Source organism: Oncorhynchus mykiss, chromosome 15 (genome assembly GCF_057628025.1).
Source record: "Oncorhynchus mykiss isolate SJ-2025 chromosome 15, ASM5762802v1, whole genome shotgun sequence".
Lineage (NCBI taxonomy): Eukaryota > Metazoa > Chordata > Actinopteri > Salmoniformes > Salmonidae > Oncorhynchus > Oncorhynchus mykiss.
The window spans coordinates 58,956,225-58,976,913 of record NC_143036.1 but is presented as its reverse complement, the minus strand read 5'-3'; the positions used below and the strand labels follow the sequence as shown (position 1 = coordinate 58,976,913).

The following is a 20,689-nucleotide window of genomic DNA, read 5'->3' as shown; positions in this document are numbered from 1 at the left end:
TAAACACAGCATATTTGGGATCATACAGGTTCGGTTTACGGCTGGATTTCTCGTTGATTTATGTAGGCCTAAACTCTGCAACACGCCCAGACAATCAGAACTGGGTTTCCAATGCTGGTATGTACAGATTTAAACGCTGGCATGCTGTAGCAGTTGTTTCCTCTCTCTATGTGATCATAATAGTACCGGTGGATTGGCCACGTGGCAGTGGAGCTAACGTTTGGACTTTAGACAGGGTTCAAACATTCCATTTGGCGCCATATTTGGCCATTTTGCATGGCAATCACTGTGAGGTCACGTCAATTCCATTTTTGCTGTGCAATAACAATAGAACAAAAACAGAAATAGAGGGAACAAATTGACCTTTGGCACCATGCTGGGTGTGCACTGCATTAAAGGAATAATCCACTAAAAAACTATATTTTGGTATTTGTAGTCCACTGTTGATACAGTCCCAAAATGTTTTGCATGTGAGCAATCAAGTTTTCAAGATATGGGACTTTCAAAAAGCACATTGTAACTTGCCACATCATCGTGATGATGAAAATCCCTTGATTGCTTGACTGCTGACGTGCAAAACACTTTGGGACTGTATCAAAAGCGGACTAATGCATTTAAAAAAATAGTTTTTGAGTGGATTATTCCTTTAAGGTGGAAGCACTGTTCCTGAATTATTCATTGACCAATCATAGGGAGTCTCTCGCAAGCTCTCTGGGGGAATCATGCAACTGGGTTTAGTTTTTGAGGGAGTGTGGTGCTGAGACGACTACTCATACTTTTTCTGACCAGACAGCATCAGATACATGGGCTACGTATGGTAAGACACAGGAGCACAGTTCTGCGAGCTAGTTTCAGCAGAGAGGAAGAGGCGAAGTGAGAGGGCTAATAATATGTAGACCTAAGCTTGTCACCTGCAATCGAGCCTTTGGGACAATGACTCGCATTGATAGGATGGAGACAGATCTCTGATTTCAGCCTCTTGCAAATTAGAAAGGAAAGTTGGTGGGTGCACAGTGCACTGTTCAGATGCTGGCTTCCCCTAAAGTAAATTGATGTTTTGTCAAAATTATATCATTACTCCTGTCTAAATAAAATAATTGAAAATGCTTTACCAAAGAGCTTGACTTAGCCACAGATGACCATTAGCTTCCTTTAAAAAATAGCTGTGGATTGTTTCAAATCACAAGTGCATGGGTCTATTTGGGAAGCCAGCACTTTGGGCAGTGCGAATGGCAATAGGCCAAGCTGATTTTTGAGTTGTGGCTGTCAGTGGAAAGCATCTAAAATATGTGTTTGGAGTATCATTTCAATTGTTGAGGCAGGAAGAAGGGGAGGGCTGTGTTGTGAAGATATCAATCAACCAATCAAATGCATATATAAAGAAATTTTTTCATCAGCCGATGTTACAAAGTGCAACACAGAAACCCAGCCTAAAACCCCAAACAGCAAGCAATGCAGATGTAGAAGCACGGTGGCTAGGAAAAACTCGCTAGACAGGCAGGAACATAGGAAGAAACCTAGAGAGGAACCAGGCTTTGAGGGGTGGCCAGTCGTCTATGGGCATCTTTCTCCAGAATGCCTGCACTCTGCTCTCCAGAATGTGCTCTGCTGTCTGCCGCCAATTCTTGCACGTTCATTGTTTCATTTTGTGAAACAATGAACTGTTTGTGAATTGTTTTCCCTTTGATTGGTTAGGTCTACTGGTTATATATGTAACCAGTAGACCTAGTAAATGTAGCATTAATCCCCGTTATTTGGTTACATTTACTACTCTTAATGCATGCATTACAGTCATTTATGGTTCTCATTCTCAGAGTGGAATGTTGTTAGCAAAATTCACAACCTGCTACACTTGTGAGAAACACAGCGGTCTAAGCCACTACAGCTCAGTGCTAGAGGTGTCACTACTGACCCTGGTTCGATTCCAAGCTGTATCATAACCAGCTGTGATTGGGAGTCTCATGGGGCGGTGCACAATTGGCCCAGCTTCTGGGTTAGGTTTAGGCTGTCATTGCAAATAGGAATTTGTTCTTAACTGACTTGCCTAGTTAAATAAATAGAAATAAAAATAACCAACAGAGAATGTTTTTTTAACACAAACTGAACCATTTTAATGTAAACTGCCATATCTTACACATGTTCTATAAATGTCTCCTGCAGAGTATGCTGTAATCTGGTGTGATATGCGTGTTTGGAAACGATTCAGCGCTTGATTAAGACGGCGGGAAGAATAATTGGTATAATGTAGATCCAGATTCAGCTTCCACCCTGTACGCAAAACTTGAAAGCATATAACAGGACAGTACTCATCCCCTTCATCCCCTTCACTCAAAATTCAATCACAGCAGCAGCAGGACAAGGGGAAAGAAAATGAAAACCGATAGATATGGGGACTCTTTTATTCCAACAGCCATTAGGTCGTATAATAGACAGTCAAGTACAGTGCATTGCGAAAGTATTCGGCCCCCTTGAACTTTGCGACCTTTTTCCACATTTCAGGCTTCAAACATAAAGATATAAAACTGTATTTTTTTGTGAAGAATCAACAACAAGTGGGACACAATCATGAAGTGGAACGACATTTATTGGATATTTCAAACTTTTTTAACAAATCAAAAACTGAAAAATTGGGCGTGCAAAATTATTCAGCCCCTTTACTTTCAGTGCAGCAAACTCTCTCCAGATGTTCAGTGAGGATCTCTGAATTATCCAATGTTGACCTAAATGACTAATGATGATAAATACAATCCACCTGTGTGTAATCAAGTCTCCGTATAAATGCACCTGCACTGTGATAGTCTCAGAGGTCTGTTAAAAGCGCAGAGAGCATCATGAAGAACAAGGAACACACCAGGCAGGTCCGAGATACTGTTGTGAAGAAGTTTAAAGCCGGATTTGGATACAAAAAGATTTCCCAAGCTTTAAACATCCCAAGGAGCACTGTGCAAGCGATAATATTGAAATGGAAGGAGTATCAGACCACTGCAAATCTACCAAGACCTGGCCGTCCCTCTAAACTTTCAGCTCATACAAGGAGAAGACTGATCAGAGATGCAGCCAAGAGGCCCATGATCACTCTGGATGAACTGCAGAGATCTACAGCTGAGGTGGGAGACTCTGTCCATAGGACAACAATCAGTTGTATATTGCACAAATCTGGCCTTTATGGAAGAGTGGCAAGAAGAAAGCCATTTCTTAAAGATATCCATAAAAAGTGTTGTTTAAAGTTTGCCACAAGCCACCTGGGAGACACGCCAAACATGTGGAAGAAGGTGCTCTGGTCAGATGAAACCAAAATTGAACTTTTTGGCAACAATGCAAGACGTTATGTTTGGCGTAAAAGCAACACAGCTCATCACCCTGAACACACCATCCCCACTGTCAAACATGGTGGTGGCAGCATCATGGTTTGGGCCTGCTTTTCTTCAGCAGGGACAGGGAAGATGGTTAAAATTGATGGGAAGATGGATGGAGCCAAATACAGGACCATTCTGGAAGAATGATGGAGTCTGCAAAAGACCTGAGACTGGGACGGAGATTTGTCTTCCAACAAGACAATGATCCAAAACATAAAGAAAAATCTACAATGGAATGGTTCAAAAATAAACATATCCAGGTGTTAGAATGGCCAAGTCAAAGTCCAGACCTGAATCCAATTGAGAATCTGTGGAAAGAACTGAAAACTGCTGTTCACAAATGCTCTCCATCCAACCTCACTGAGATCGAGCTGTTTTGCAAGGAGGAATGGGAAAGAATGTCAGTCTCTCGATGTGCAAAACTGATAGAGACATACCCCAAGCGACTTACAGCTGTAATCGCAGCAAAAGGTGGCGCTACAAAGTATTAACTTAAGGGGGCTGAATAATTTTGCACGCCCAATTTTTCAGTTTTTGATTTGTTAAAAAAGTTTGAAATATCCAATAAATGTCGTTCCACTTCATGATTGTGTCCCACTTGTTGTTGATTCTTCACAAAAAAATACAGTTTTATATCTTTATGTTTGAAGCCTGAAATGTGGCAAAAGGTCGCAAAGTTCAAGGGGGCCGAATACTTTCGCAATGCACTATATACAGTATGTTGCTCTTTCACTTTCAATGTGTGGCTTTAGCACTTTTAAGGAATTCTATTGTGTAGTTTCTGTGTTCTCATGTTTTATGTACTGTCTTTTTAAGCACATGACCAAATGAATTTCCCCCTAAAGTTGATCTGAATAATCTAGGAGATTTGTCCATTTTTGTTTCTCTATCCTAATAACATTGAGGGAGTGTGTGAGATCTAAGCACACCAACCTTCCGAGTTGATACACTTCCCTAGCAATAGCTCAAGTCAAGACATATAGAACAGGAGTAGAGAGGTTAATGTGATTGAAACCTACATTTTAATCAGGATATTTTCTGTGTTTTTATTTGTCTGCTTTTTTTAACTAGGCAAGTTAGTTAAGAACAAATTCTTATTTACAACTGCCTTTTTCAGGGGCAGAACAACAGATTTGTTTTACCTTGTCAGCTCAGGGATTTGATCTAGCAATCTTTCGGTTACTGGCCCAACACTCTAACCACTAGGCTACCTGCCGACCCATAGGCCCTAGGCCTATGTATTTGACTTAGTTGATGATGGAAGTTACAGGCCTACTACTGCATTGGCCGATAGGCTATCTCTGAGTTCCATGTGCTAATTTCTGGTGCTCTTGCATAAATGTAATTTATCTTTTAGATTTGTATGATTTTAAATAAGATTTTTAAGAGTAACTACATGACAATCATTTTGAAAATACAAAAACATTATTATTGAAATTAAACTGTTCCTTGAAAATATGCATATTAAAATAATCAAATCTGGCACACAGATTGGTAGAAATGGTAGGATAAATTGGAGAAACTGTAAGCTTCCCCAAACTTTGAACTCACAAGCTGCCTATGGTCTTTATTGTAACACCCATTAGTCAAATTTGAGCAAGCACAAGCTTGTGCACACAGGAAGTCCCGCGAAAAAAACAGGCCCGCCTATAGAAATCAAATGCCTTTCCAACTGATTCGTTCTGGCACCGGCACTGTTGTGAGTTACTTTTTATTTTAGTGGCTGTCAGGTCCCCAGGGGCAAAATATGGGGCGGCTGCATATCTATATCTTCCAGGGTACATTAATTTACCTATGTGCCAAAATTGTTGCTTCTATCACAAAGAGCCCAATTGAGTCTACATTTTCCAGTATACACCACCAGTATACAGTGATGGCAATTTGCATATACTCCAGAATGTTATGAAGAGTGATCAGATGAATTGCAATTAATTGCAATGTCCCTCTTCGCCATGCAACTTAACTGAATCCCCAAAAAACATTTACACTGCATTTCAGCCCTGCCACAAAAGAACCAGCTGACATCATGTCAGTGATTCTCTCGTTAACACAGGTGTGAGTGTTGACGAGGACAAGGCTGGAGATCACTCTGCCATACTGATTGAGTTCGAATAACAGACTAGAAGCTTCAAAAGGAAGGTGGTGCTTTTAATTGTTCTTCCTCTGTCAACCATGGTTACCTGCAAGGAAACACGTGCCGTCATCATTGCTTTGCACAAAAGGGCTTCACAGGCAAGGATATTGCTGCCAGTAAGATTGCACTTAAATCACCATTTATCAGATCATCAAGAACTTCAAGGAGAACTGTTCAATTGTTGTGAAGAAGGCTTCAGGGCGCCCAAGAAAGTCCAGCAAGTGCCAGGACCGTCTCCTAAAGTTGATTCAGCTGCAGGATCGGGGCACCGCCAGTACAGAGCTTGCTCAGGAATGGCAGCAGGCAGGTGTGAATGCATCTGCATGCACAGTGAGGCGAAGACTTTTGGAGGATGTCTTGGTGTCAAGAAGGGCAGCAAAGAAGCCACTTCTCTCCAGGAAAAACATCAGGGACAGACTGATATTCTGCAAAAGGTACAGGGATTGGACTGCTGAGGACTGGGGTAAAGTCATTTTCTCTGATGAATCCCCTTTCCGATTGTTTGAGGGCATCCGGAAAAAAAGCTTGTCCGGAGAAGACAAGGTGAGCACTACCATCAGTCCTGTGTCATGCCAACAGTAAAGCTTCCTGAGACCATTCATGTGTGGGGTTACTTCTCAGCCAAGCTAGTGGGCTCACTCACAATTTTGCCTAAGAACACAGCCATGAATGAAGAATGGTACCAACACATCCTCCGAGAGTAACTTCTCCCAACCATCCAGGAACAGTTTGGTGATGAACAATGCCTTTTCCAGCATGATGGAGTACCTTGCCATAAGGCAAAAGTGATGACTAAGTGGCTCGGGGAACAAAACATCGATATTTTGGGTCCATGGCCAGGCAACTCCCCAAACCTTAATTCCATTGAGGACTTGTTGTCAATCCTCAAGAGGCAGGTGGACAAAAAACTAAAAAAATCTGACAAACTCCAAGCATTGATTATTCAAGAATATTCAAGAAATATTGACTCTTCGCATCAACTTCATGTAATTGTGAATAAAATCCTTTGACACTTATGAAATGCTTGTAATTATACTTCAGTATTCCGGCAGGGTAGCCTAGTGGTTAGAGTGTTGGGCTAGTAACCGAAAGGTTGCAAGTTCAAATCCCCGAGCCAAATCTGTCGTTCTGCTCCTGAACAGGCAGTTAACCCACTGTTCCTAGGCCGTCATTGAAAATAAGAATTTGTTCTTAACTGACTTGCCTAGTTAAATAAAGGTAAAATAAATAGTAACATCTGACAAGAATATCTAAAGACACTGAAGCAGCAAACGTTGTGGAAATTAATATTTGTGTCATTCTCAAAACTTTAGGCCACTACTGTACATTCCTCCATATTAACACCGAAATCATAGTAAATTGTGTTTTTTGTCTGTAAATAGTTGCTTGACAAAGTCATACAATTTCAGAAGGACAACAAAACGGTTTCGAAATTATGAGGTTTTGCTCAATTTACCCGTTTGCACTTTTAAGGTTAAATAATTTTGCCTTTGCAAAACTTATGCCTACTGCATAAGTGTACGCCATTTGTATTTATAAATGCAGTTAATAAGCAAAACTATGAACCTTCTTGAGAGTTCAAACGTGACAGTGACACATCGCTAAATGAACCACATTGCCCTTGAAGTCCAAGTGATTTGTTGGGGTGGAAGTGAAAGTGGGGTCAACTGTGAACGAAGACTATAGAGGTAATTGATGGGCTTTGGAGTGGCGTACACATTGTAATAGTTGTGTGCCTGTGTGTGTGACTCGGGTCAGGCGCTTTTTCTCTCAGCCCCGGCCCCCGAGCCCCGACGCGACAAATCCAGTCGAGGTCGAAGACTCCGCGGGTGGGCGTGCCGCTGCGAGTCAAGTGTCCTCAGTCATCCATCGTCTCACAATTCGGTCACTCTGATCCGAACGACCCGCAGGCGTCGTTAATACTGTAAATGGATATGGACGTCAACATGCTGTTTTTGACGTTACTGATGTGTTACAATCCGTATGTTTTTGGACTGTTTGAGGATATTAACATTGAGGAGGATCTTTCTCCCGACTTTGATGTGGATATTGTGAGTGTCATTTCAACTCTGAACTATTTAATTTGGCAACATTGATATATATATTTTGAGAGCGTCATTGGAACCCTATTTAACAAATCTACTTTGTTTCCCATTTTAGTCTCCCCGTAGAGTGCCTCGCCAGGTGAAATCCATGCTTACTAAGGTAAAGATTACAAAGTTGAATGTCTTGACATTTCTGCCCGTATGCATCTTTTGCGCTCTTGTGTGTCATTGTGTGTGTTGACTAGGCTACTGTAGACTAAATATCACCCGCATTAATTATCAGAGATCTGCATGTTTCATACTGTTGTTCATTGATAACAATTGAAGAATATGTCACAAAAAGTATTTCGTGAAAGCAGAGTAGAGGGATGGGTAGTTCAGCACTGCAGTTTGTCATCCTCGAAAACTCTCATTGGGTGTGACACGCAGAGACCTGCCAAGCGCACCGGGCTGTACTGCAGATACGTGGAAATCGCTGGACATCCTATCCAGAAATACAATTAAACATATAAAATATATCCCGCCAACGTGGTGATAAGGAGTTTAGAACGATATGCCACTGGAAATGAACGGAATGGAACAGTGGCCAGTGCGCAGCATGTGTGTGTGCGTGAACGCAGTGCTGTGCTGTCCCATCGACGATACATGAAAAACATAAATCACTGCCAGATTTAAATTAACCAAATGTATTACAAACCAATCAAACCTAAGGTATCAGCAATAAACATGAACCTAACATGTTGATGTCCAACCGCGTAGGAGACCAAACCGCATATCCAGGAGCTGTCGGTGAAGACCACCATTATCTCCCGATACGCTTTCACCGCGGTGTCGTGCACCATGCTCAACCGGCACTCCGCCGCCGCCGAGGGCGTCTTCCAGTTCCTGATTCCCAAGAACGCCTATGTCTCGAACTTTACCATGTAAGCGCCAAAACGCAACAGATGCGTAATTGTATTTTTTATTTATTTTTACTTGTAGCCTAGATAGATGCTTCTGGGTAATAGATCATGTCAGTCTAATATGGTTCAGATTGTGTACACGTGTTGCAAGTGAACTACAATGTATCTTTCCCCCTCAATTTATTTAGATTTCTCATTTATTTTCTCACTTTATTGTTGTGTGATTACTACCCCTCTTTGCCATATTCTCCCTCTTCCCCATGGCATACCATTGTGGCCAGTCAATCATTGTATTGGTTTATGAGGGCTCTGTTGCTCTGGGAGAGGTTAGTGTGGGGCCTGTGACTGTTCAGTGGTGCAGAGGTAATTTACTATGTTGTGGTCACAAGCCTTCATTCATCTCCATTTACTAGATTGTTCACTGGACCATGAGAGACATGGTCCAGAAGCCTCGGAAGAAGCCTGTGAAAGGCTTGCCTGTTTACTTTTATGTATCACAGTAATATAGGCCTAACACAATGACATTAGGATTTCCCCAATGATTCTTAGACAGAGTTTTGAACTGTAAGGTTTACTTACTAGGGTGATCCTTATCATCATCTCCACTCTTAACCCCTGACCTCTACCCTGAACACAGGATCATTGGGGGGCGTGTCTACCCCAGTGAGGTCAGGCCCAAGGAGAAGAAGGTCAAACAAGGGAAGGGGGGTGAGGCCAAACCCAAGAACAAGGAGAAAGGTGAACAGAGGTAAAAGTGTGTGTGCTTGTGTGTGTGAGTGTGTTCTTGTGTGTGTGTGTGTGTGTGTGGCCAATCACCAGTGTCTAACCTTGTCTGCCAGTACAACCTCTAGAGTCCTCTGGAGTCACTAGCTACTACTCTGCCAGTAGAAACAGGTTCATATCCCATATAAAAGCCTATTTTAAAGACGCACCCCAGCTATTTTTGAACTTTTCATGTTGAAATACAAAACTCCACATATAAATACAGTAATCTACACACACTTATGGTAAAAACAAAATAGTGCTTATTTTGTCACAAGTGAAAACTTAATGGAGTAAGGCCATTTAATGAGTTGATTTTATGACCACCTGGTTTTTGGGAACAATAGAGGAGCAATGGAGAACCAAAGAGGAAAAGCTTCTGTGCCTTTTGTTAAGTAAATCAGGTGTTAAACGAGGTGAAAAGGAGACTGGAGTGCGACTTCAAACACCAACCTGACCACAGAAGATGTGTTTCTGACCTGCCTGGAGTTGAGCAGCAGGGCTCGATCATAGCTCCAGAGACTGGAAATGAAGAACTATTGTCACATAAATCTGTGACCAGTCTCTGACAGGAAGAAATTACATTGTGCTTCTACTTGCCAGTCCATAAAATCCCACTTGTAAAATGAAATCAGATTTACATAGAGGGTATTACATTTTCACAGAGAGGGGAGAGAAGGAGAGTGATAGAAAGCATAAGGGAGAATGGGAGGGAGAAAATAAAGAAGGAGAGAGAGAGATAGATAGATAGATAGATAGAGGAATGGAAATGCTTATTGGTTAGTCCAGTGCGGAGTCCAGTGAGGAGTGCTCCTGGCAGTCACTGCCCTTCCACACTGATGATGTCACTACTTGGAATGACTCATTCCCTACTCCTCCTCTTTCCCCAACTATTTCTCTCCCTTTTTTTCCCTCTATATTCTTCTTATTTCTCCCTCCATTCCTCCCCTCTCCCCTCCCCAACTCTCTCTCCTCCTCTCTTCTCCCTCAGTAGCGAACCAGAGGTGGAGGTGTTCAGGATGGGGGCCAGTATCCCAGGTCGTAACCGGGCCATGTTCATGCTGACCTATGAGGAGCTGCTCCAGCGGAGGCTGGGGAGGTATGAGCATGTGACCAGCCTGAGACCCCTGCAGCTGGTCAGCCGTCTCAGTGTGGACGTCACCATTGTGGATCACTCCACCATCACCCACCTGGAGGTGCTGCCACTGCGCAACGGCAAGAGCAACACGGCAGTAGCCAGTGGTGCCAGTGCAGCGAAGACACCTGGTACAGTTTGAGTGTGGGATGTGTGGGATGTGTTGAGTCTGTGCTTTGTCCATACTAGGTGTGAAAGTATTCAGAACCCTTTATTTTCCCCACATTTTGTTACAGCTTTATTCTAAAATGTATTAAATACATATTTTCCCTCCTCAATCTACACACAATACCCCATAATGACAAAGCGAAAACGGGTTTTTAAAAATGTTTGCAGGTTTTTACAAATACCTTATTTACATATGTATTCAGACCGTTTGCTATGAAGCGGAGCTCAGGTACATCCTGTTTCCATTGATCATCCTTGAGATGTTTCTACAACTCGATTGGAGTCCACATGTGGTGAATTCCATTGATTGGACATGATTTGGAAAGGCACACACCTGTCTATATAAGGTCCCACAGTTGACAGTACATGTCAGAGCAAAAACCAAGAGGAGCTCAGGAGTTCCTCTGTGGAGATGGGAGAATCTTCCAAATGGACAACCATCTCTGCAGCACGACAGACTTTGCCAAAAGGCACCTAAAGGACTCTCAGACCATGAGAAACTAGATTTTCTGGTTTGATGAATCCAAGATTGAACTCTTTGACCTGAAAGCAAAAGAAAGGAAACCTGGCACCATCCCTACAGTGAAGCATGGTGGTGGCAGCATCATGGTGTGAGATGTTTTCAGAGGCAGGGACTGGGAGGCTAGTCAGGATCGAGGGAAGATGAATGGAGCAAAGTACAGAGAATTCTTGATGAAAACCTGCTCCAGAACTCTCAGGACCTCAGACTGGGGCTATGGTTCACCTTCCAACAGGAATATGACCCTAAGCACACAGCCAAGATAAAGCAGGAGTGGCTTTGGGACAAGTCTCTGAATGTCCTTGAGTGGCCCATCCAGAGCCCGGACTTGAACAACGGACTTGTTTGATCACATCTCTAGAGAGACCTGAAAAGAGCGGTCCAGCGACGCTCCCCATCCAACCTGACAAAGCTTGAGAGGATCTGCAGAGAAAAATGGGAGAAACTCCCTAAATACATGTGTGCCAAGCTTGTAGCGTCATACCCAAGAAGACTCGAGGCTGTAATCGCTGCCAAAGGTGCTTCAACAAAGTACTGAGTAAAGGGTCTGAATACTTATGTAAATGTGATATTTCAGCTTTATATTTTTTATAACTTTACAAACATTTCTAAAAAACAGTTTTTGCTTTGTCATTATGGGGTATTGTGTGCAGATTGATGAGGGAAAAAACTATTTAATAAATGTTAGAATAAGGCTGCAATGTAACAAAATGTGGAAAAAGTCAAGGGGTCTGAATACTTTCCGAATGCACTCTATCTAACATTAGATCATTTTCAGATTCCAACAGATTCCAATCTATTTAACCTTCCTATGAGCAATGTTGAGCATCACTAGTTCAGCACACCCCTCCCCACACACACACACATACGTGTGCACACGTGCGCACACACACACACACACACACACACACTTCCCAGCTTTTTCTCACACACACTTAATGTTTCCCTACCACCAGCCAAGCCTGCTCTTCCCGTTTCCACGGTGATCAAACAAAATAAGACGTTCTGTAGGATCACCTTCAGCCCCAACATCGTTCAGCAGGCTAAGATCACCACCAGTGGCATGCTGGGAGAGTTTGTGGTGCACTATGACGTGGAGAGAGAGCTGGGGATAGGAGACATACAGGTCAGATTTCACACACCAAAAACACACACACACATCCAACGCTCCCGCGATTAGTGTAAATGTGTCATGCCGTGACCAGGCCTGTCCAGACATGGTAGATATAAACATGTTAAACTATGTATCTCCGCTTCACAGTATACATGAAAACTGCATGCATTAATCAAGGATCAAACAGGACAAATACACATCTCTCTGGTTCTCACACACACTCTCACACATCCTGGTCCCATAGCCTTCATCCACCGTCAACACATTCATTTTCCAGCACCATATCCACCCCCTCCCGGGTCACTCTACAATCAGTTCAGCAGCCCTGTGGACACTGTGTTGGTGGGCTCTGTTTAACTGCTCATGGCTACTGAGAACTGTCTAACATTTCTCTGGTTCTCTCTCAGGTTCTGAACGGCCATTTTGTGCACTACTTCGCCCCAAAGGATCTGCCGGTGGTGCCCAAGAACGTGGTGTTCGTGATCGACACCAGCGCCTCTATGCTGGGCACCAAGATCAGACAGGTAGCCGGTTACGGTCAAACCCTTCTCATCACACCAGTGTCCAATGCTTAGATAGGGTCAAGACATCTTGTTCTCTCGTTCTCCTTTTGTTGTTGTCATTAAACATGGTTTCCTTCTGAATACAATGATGAAAAATATATACTGTATAGCTTATGGGGAATCTGTGAGTTTTAATCAATTCCAGGTGGAGTCAACTTTAGTTTGACTTTAGTCCTTCACATTTCTGGGATCAAGCCATTAAGATCCTGAGAGATCCTGAGTTAGTGTAGCAGCGGAGGATGAATATTACCCCCAGTCCGCCCCCTCTCCGGTCTCTGGCGCAATACTCCAACACTGGTCTGGTAATATCAAAATCAGATCCTTCCTTCTGGGAGATTGCGTTATAATCCCTCTGGTATCATCTGATACTTCATCTGAGCAGCTGCTCCACTGCAGATCCAGAAACCCAAAGACTTAGAGTGGCAAAAACAGAAAAGAGAAACTGATTGATGTATACTCTGAAATGCTGGAAACATGCTCAAAGTTCACTATTGCAGTCGTATTGAATTGAATGCTATGGAGGAGAGACGTCATTGTCTCTGGCGCAATGTAAACACTCCAGATGGCAGCATCATCACCCCTTGATCCCTCCCCCGTTCCCCTCCACCCCCAGTGGACCACTCTGTAGTGAACAAGTGGGCTTTGATCTCCCCCTACAATAGAGCCCTCAGTCTGTCTATGGCTCTGACCCTTGCCCCCTACAGTCTATAGGCATCTGGTAACCCCTCTAACTCTATCATACCCACTCGACTCCAGATTTCATATTCATTTAGTAGGCTTTTCGTTCTGTGCAACTTCTAAACCCCAGGACAGTCGAGAAACAAGCTGTAGCATGGATACAGTAAATAGCTGTGTGTGTTTACGTGTATTTGTGTGTGTTTGAGGGGGTGAGAGAAACAGAGTTTCTGGACCAAGGAAATGGAATCTCACAGCTGTTCCAAAGGGCCGGGTCTTTGAGTGGCAGCGTCAGGTTAAGTCCAACCATTACAGAGTTAGCATGGCAACAATACTGCTCCCAAAAACCATGACTAAAACATTACATCTTGGTGATTACCACAGTATTGGTGCTAACAGAAACCATGACCATGGCTGTTATTACAGCCTTTTGTGTGACAAGGTGTCTCTTCCCGTCGGGAAAAGTTTTCCAGGCCTGTTTGGTTCACTCATGTGAACACAACTGAATAGAATGATTTTACACGAAGACAAAGGTATTACAATGATATCATTTGATTTATTGATGAAAGCAAAACAAAAATGCTCTCTCTCTGTCTCTCGCCCCTCTCCCTCCCTCTCTCTCAGACTAAGGATGCCCTGTTCACTATCCTGAGGGACCTGCGTCCAGACGACCGGTTTAACTTTGTCAGCTTCTCCAACCGTATCAAGGTGTGGCAGCCCAACCGCCTGGTCCCCGTCACGCCTCTCAACGTCCGAGACGCCAAGAAGTTCATCTATATGCTCCAACCCACTGGAGGTGAGAGAGACAGAAACACAGCAGTGCATTCTGGGATAGAGGAAGATGAGATATTTCACTGATAGGCCTAATCAGAATCATTTAAGGGTGCTTATATTTGTCCTTTTTACACACTTCTACAAGGGTGTAATGGAAACGTGTTTCTTGCGTTTCCAACTCCCCCTGTGACAGCCCTAGGGAGTGGGGTCACGGTCAGGGTCACCATTAAATGCCTTGCTCAAAGGCATAGTTACATATATATCTGTTACTAATCACTATTTCCCAAGATCAATCTCACTCTCCATCCCTCCTCTACCAGGCACCGACATCAACGGTGGCATACAGACGGGCTCCTCATTGCTAAGCGACTATCTGAACGCAGATCCGGACGCCAACCACCACAGTGTGTCTCTCATCATCTTCCTGACAGACGGGCGGCCCACGGTGGGCGAGCTGCAGTCTCCCAGCATCCTCAGCAACGCGCGGACGGCGGTGAAGGAGCAGTTCTGTGTGTTCACCATTGGGATGGGGAACGATGTGGACTACAGGCTTCTGGAACGCATGGCCCTGGAAAACTGTGGGATGATGAGGAGGATACATGAGGATTCAGACGCCAGCACCATGCTCAAAGGGTACGGGTGTGTGTGTGTGTGTGTGTGTGTGTGTGTGTGTGTGTGCGTGCGTGCGTGCGTGTGTGTGTGAAGTGTTCAGTAGACAGCTAGTACAGAGGATAAGCCAGAAGTGGTTAGACTTTATTCATTATAATGAATTATAATCAAATGGTATAGAGAACGTCAGGGGGGGAGATATAGGAATGTGTGTGTGACAGAGAGAGAGAAAGGGAGCGAGAGGGAAATAGAGAGAGAGTTGTTCCTAATGTTCAGTAGACAGCTAGTGCAGAAGAGAAAGCAGAAGTGGTTAGAATTGATTCCTTATAATCCATTATAATCAAATGGTATAGAGAAGGTCAGGGGGTGAGATAAAGGAATAGGAACTAGTGAAATAATAACAAATGATACACATACTGAGAGAAGGCTCTTCAGAGTCTTGAACTGCAATCTTTCAAACCAAACCAAACACACACACATTCGTCGACAGTCTTACCGGCCACTTTTCTGAAGTGTTTGTTTAGGAGTGAGGGGAGGAATGTGTGTGACTGTGTGTTGTGAAAGGGCCGTCTGGGTATGTCTGAGGGCTTAATTGATAGCCTCCTGAGATAATAACAGAGGAGAGACCCAGCTGAGTCAGCACACAGTTAAAGAGGTGAGGAGGTTGACTGTGCTACGGTTCAAGGCCTGGCTGGAAAACCAACACATGACAAACACACACAGGTTGTGTCCAAAATGTCACCCCATTCCCTAATCCCTACATAGTGCACTCCGTTTGACCAGGAGCCACAGGTTGACATTTGGGACGCAGGCATACTCTCTGTAATACATCACCATCCCTAACCGGATCTCTGGGGGGGTGAGTGTGTGTACACAGTCACACAGACATTTGAGGCCCCTAGAGCGTATCGGAGAGTAGTACACACAATGTCTTGATTCTTGTGTCCATGATACAGTGAAGTAGCTGAGGTCTAGACCTCTACTGGGTGCTAAATTAAAAACATGTTATAACATGGTAACACTTTCCCTCTTTCACTCTTCCACATCTCTCTCTCTCCCTCCCTCCATGTCCCTCCCTCCCTCTCTCTTCCTCTAGGTTTTATGATGAGATAGGCACTCCACTGCTCTCTGACATCAGGGTGAATTACACAGAGGACTCGGTCCAGTACGTCACCCAGCACCTCTTCACCAATTATTTCAACGGCTCAGAGATCGTCATCGCCGGCAAATTGACCAATCAAAGTGCAGACTCCCTGCACGTCCAGGTCACCGCCAGCAACAGCGACAAGAGCATCGTCCTGGAGACAGACGTGGCGTTACGGCAAAGGGAGGTGGAGACGGAGAGGCACGTGAAGGAGGCGGCGGCCGGGGTGGGGTCAGGGGATACAGGGGCGGGCACGACAGGGTCAGTGGCGGATGATTTTGTGGAGCGCGTATGGGGTTTCCTGAGTGTGAAGGAGGGGCTGAGGTCCAGGCTGAAGAGCCAGACCAGCAAGGAGAGAGAGGGACATACCCAGCAGGCAACTGACCTCTCCCTGACCTATCACTTCCTCACGCCCCTCACCTCCCTTGTGGTGGAAAAACCTCAGATGCTGGCTGACGGAACCATGGCCGAGGACACACCCACCCCCACCCCTGTAACCACAGAGACAAATAAGAAGGCTGCTTCAGCCAATGAGCTGTCGGATGAGACGGAAGGGGAGGAAGACACGGCCCAGAGCCTGCACTTGAAGAAAGACCAGCCGGGCGGACAGAGTTCCAGAATTACCAAGACAACGGGTTAGCAGGCTTGATTGAGGCTTTTGTTTCTGACTTAATCCGTTTGATCAAATGCTTCCTGTTATCGATGCCAACGCCAACAAATAGAAACTGAGAGGAAGTATTGGACTACTGAAAACCTGTGAAAATCAAAGTCTGTTTTGTCTATAGGTAAAGTTGTGAAGAGGCCAGTCCAAAAATCTATAACCATCTCCAAAACATCAGGTTAGTGGTTCTGAGGCTCTGTTAGAGGGAGGGGGACTCACACACACACACACACACACACACACACACACACACACACACACACACACACACACACACACACACACACACAGAGACTGAGACTGAGACAGAGAGAGGTCAGTAGACTAAAGAAGAAACGTGAGAAGACATCAATGAACCTGTCATTGCTGCTGCTTTCTCATCTCCTGAATCTTTACTTAGCTCAGCTCTCACAGGCCCACTCAAAGCAGGAAACAACTAACTGCGATAACTACCAGGCAATAACTAACTGCCTACAACTAACTCAAATCAAATCAAATTTTATTGGTCACATACACATGGTTAGCAGATGTTAATGCGAGTGTAGCGAAATGCTTGTGCTTCTAGTTCCAACCATGCAGTAATATCTAACAAGTAATCTAACAATTTCACAACAACTACCTTATACACACAAGTGTAAAGGAATTAATAGGAATATATACATATAAATATATGGATGAGCGATGGCCGAACGGCATAGGAAAGATGCAGTAGATGGTATAGAGTACGGTATATACATACGAGATGAGTAACGTAGAGTTCGTAAACATTATATAAAGTGGCATTGTTTAAACTGACTAGTGATACATTTATTACATCCAATTTTTAATTATTAAAGTGGCTAGATTTGAGTCAGTATGTTGGCAGAGGCCACTAAATGTTAGTCTGATGGCCTTGAGATTGAAGCTGTTTTTCAGTCTCTCAGTCTCAGCTTTGATGCACTTGTACTGACCTCGCCTTCTGGATGATAGCAGGGTGAACAGGCAATGGCTCGGGTGGTTGTTGTCCTTGATGATCTTTTTGGGCTTCCTGTGACATCGGGTGGTGTAGTTGTCCCGGAGGGCAGGAAGTTTGCACCTGGTGATGCGTTGTGCAGACCTCACTACCCTCTGGAGAGCCTTACGGTTGTGGGCAGAGCAGTTGCCATACGAGGCGGTGATACAGCCCGACAGGATGCTCTCGATTGTGCATCTGTAAAAGTTTGAGTGTTTTTGCCAAATTTCTTCAGCCTCCTGAGGTTGAAGAGGCGCTGTTGCGCCTTCTTCACCACGCTGTCTGTGTGGGTGGACCGTTTCAGTTTGTCGTGATGTGTACGCCGAGAAACTTAACTTTCCACCTTCTCCACTACTGCCCTGTCGATGTGGATAGGGAGGTGCTCCCTCTGCTGTTTCTTGAACTCCACGATCATCTCCTTTGTTTTATTGATGTTGAGTGTGAGGTTATTTTCCTGACAACACACTCCGAGGGCCCTCACCTCCTCCCTGTAGGACGTCTCATCATTGTTGGTTAACAAGCCTACCACTGTTGTATCGTCTACAAAATTGATGATTGAGTTGGAGGCGTACATGGCCACGCAGTTATGGGTGAACAGGGTGTACAGGAGAGGGCTGAGAACACACCCTTGTGGGGCCCCAGTGTTGAGGATCAGCGGGGTGGAGATGTTGTTTCTTACCCTCACCACCTGGGGACGGCCCGTCAGAAAGTCCAGGACCCAGTTGCACAGGGCGGGGTCGAGACCCAGGGTCTCGAGCTTAATGAGGGTACTATGGTGTTAAATGCTGAGCTGTAATCAATGAACAGCATTCTTACATAGGTATTCCTCTTGTCCAGACTGTCGACAGCTAACTGCCGACAGCTAACTGCCGATAACTAACTGCTTACAACTAACTGCCTACACTGGTATCTGGTGATATCTGATTATACATACATACAGTGTAGTCGTTTGTGCTTCACATTCACAGAAATATACAGAAACTTGTATTTAACAGACCTGGGTTCAAATACTATTTCATATACTTTTCAATACATTTCCAAACAAGTATTCAGATACTCAAATACACTGACTCAAACATACTCCCATGCATTTAACCCAGGTATTTCAAAATAGCATTTATATCAGTATTTTAAATAATAAAAAATAAAAAACAACAACTTTCAAATACAATTTGGTCGACTATTTGGTTTTAATAACTATTCAGATACTCAAATAAAAGTACTTGTTTTGGCTGTGTATTTGAAAATACTCAAATACACAGAAAAAAGTATTTCAATAACAAATACTTCAATACACATGTATTTGAATCCAGGTATGCATAGATGTACTATTCCCTCATATTCAATACCAGTGTCTCTCCAACCCGTCTCTCTCACACCAACCCCCTTGCCACAGCGGACGGCGATCCCCACTTTGTGGTTGAGTTCCCCCTCAGTAAACTGACTGTGTGTTTCAACATCAACGGAGAGCCAGGACACATTCTCAGAATGGTATCTGACCACAAGCACTCTGGTAAGACTGTCCTCTCAAGAGATTCTGACGTTATGTTTGATGTTTGGTTATGTGTTTTCATGATTCGTGTGGTCTATTTGTGTGTGTGATCGTGCGTGTGTGTATGTGAGTCTAGGTGTGACAGTAAACGGTAAGCTGATAGGCGCCCCGGCGCCAGCGGGCAGCCACAAACAGCAGAGGACATACTTCAGCACCATTACCATCGTGGTGAACCGACCCAAACGTTCCTACATCGAGGTCACCCCCAAGAAGGTCATCCTGGATGGACAGGACCGCCTGGTCCTGTCCTGCGACACCACAGTCTCCGTGGAGAGTGGCGGGCTTGTGGTGACGATAGTGGGAAAGTCCACCGTGACCGTAACCATAGGAGGAACCATTAGTTTCGTCATACTGGTGCATCAGTACAAGAACCCTGCTCCCCATCAGAGAAACCACCTGGGATTTTACATCTCCAACAGCAAAGGGCTGTCACATGACTGTCATGGACTACTGGGTAGGTATCAGAAACTACTAGTGGGATGTCGGGGAAGGGGGCTTGAGCCGAAATGGAATTGGGCCCTAGTGAAGATTACCATTGTTTTGCCTATAGCTCTGTGGTTCTGTTCCATTCTGACCCTCTCTGATTCTACTTCCAGGTCAGTTCCTGTATGAGGAAGTGGGACTCGCAGAGCTTTCTGGCAATGCTACAGCAACAGGAGACAACAGCACGTCTGCACGGTCACCCATCCTGAAGGTCAAAGGGCGTTCAGTGCCGGTGGTCCAGAAGACCCGGCGTATTTACAGCGGACGTCAGAGCGTGGACTGCTGGTTCGCCAGGAACAACGCAGCCAAGCTGATCGACGGACAGTATGAGGACTATGTGGTGTCTCACCTGTTTGACACGGGCGATTGGCCCCACGGAAGTAACGGAGCCTGAAACAGGAGCCAATAAGGAGCCAGCAATGTACATGTCCCACCCACACTGGAACAATAACCCAGGTACAGCTATAGTAGCCAACAGGCTCTTCTCATATCCTCTGACACTAAACCTCTAAATCATCTTTCTTTTTGCCCCACATACTCACACTCCAAACACTACTCTACTACCCATAGTGTTAGAGGACTCATCTTTGTAACTGTGCCACATAGCGTCTGTGACATCATGGGCAGTGTCATTGAGTTTATCTCCATTTTAAAGTAGTCAATTTTCTTCTTCACAATTGGCTGATCCCTCCTGATGACCTAGTAAGACATGACTCCAACTGGGTCACCAGGAGAGATCAGCCAATGAAGTTGGAAGTCCGACCCAGTTGACTCCATTAAAATGGTTGAAGCCCTCAATAGCACAGCCCATGCTAATACCGCCTTTTGGCCACTAGAGGCCTCTATCATTCTCTATGCTACTACCCCAGCCACCCATCCCCCTCCAACCATGTCTTTCAACCCACTTCGTATTGCCTGCTTCCTGTTGTTCTTCAGTTTTTTCCTCAGGTGCACCTGCTCTGAATAACCAACCATCATATTCTTCAATATATTTTTTTACTATTTTTAATATAAATGTAATAAGGACATTGTTTGACTTGTATCATTTTATACTGTCATTTTGTACTTGTAAATATAACCCTTATTGAACCTGATGAACTT

At 44.3% G+C, this 20,689-nt stretch overlaps 1 protein-coding gene across 4 annotated transcripts; it reads left to right on the top strand.

Annotated features, from left to right (window-relative positions):
* The first annotated feature begins 726 nt into the window (after positions 1-726).
* Positions 727-20,682, top strand: LOC110490354 (inter-alpha-trypsin inhibitor heavy chain 5). 4 transcript variants are annotated; one of them, XM_090200470.1, is made up of 14 exons: positions 727-817; positions 7,651-7,695; positions 8,295-8,458; positions 9,075-9,185; positions 10,194-10,465; positions 11,979-12,148; positions 12,544-12,660; positions 13,999-14,170; positions 14,469-14,781; positions 15,854-16,536; positions 16,687-16,740; positions 18,950-19,066; positions 19,182-19,559; positions 19,702-20,682. In XM_090200470.1, exons 1-14 carry the CDS (start codon positions 815-817, stop codon positions 19,980-19,982), a joined length of 2,880 nt encoding a protein of 959 aa, XP_090056596.1. In that variant the 5' UTR covers positions 727-814; the 3' UTR covers positions 19,983-20,682. The 4 variants fall into 4 exon arrangements, with proteins under 4 accessions (XP_090056596.1, XP_021419374.2, XP_021419373.2 ...); XM_021563699.3 differs by having other exon boundaries at positions 728-817; positions 10,191-10,465; XM_021563698.3 differs by lacking the exon at positions 727-817 and adding an exon at positions 7,181-7,541.
* The last annotated feature ends 7 nt before the right edge of the window (positions 20,683-20,689 follow it).

Coding starts and splice junctions, on each gene's coding strand:
- LOC110490354 (XM_021563697.3), top strand. CDS start 7,419: ATGGATATGGACGTCAACATGCTGTTTTTGACGTTACTGATGTGTTAC. Junction 7,542..7,650: donor CCGACTTTGATGTGGATATT/GTGAGTGTCATT, acceptor TTCCCATTTTAG/TCTCCCCGTAGAGTGCCTCG. Junction 16,741..18,949: donor AACCATCTCCAAAACATCAG/GTTAGTGGTTCT, acceptor CCCTTGCCACAG/CGGACGGCGATCCCCACTTT.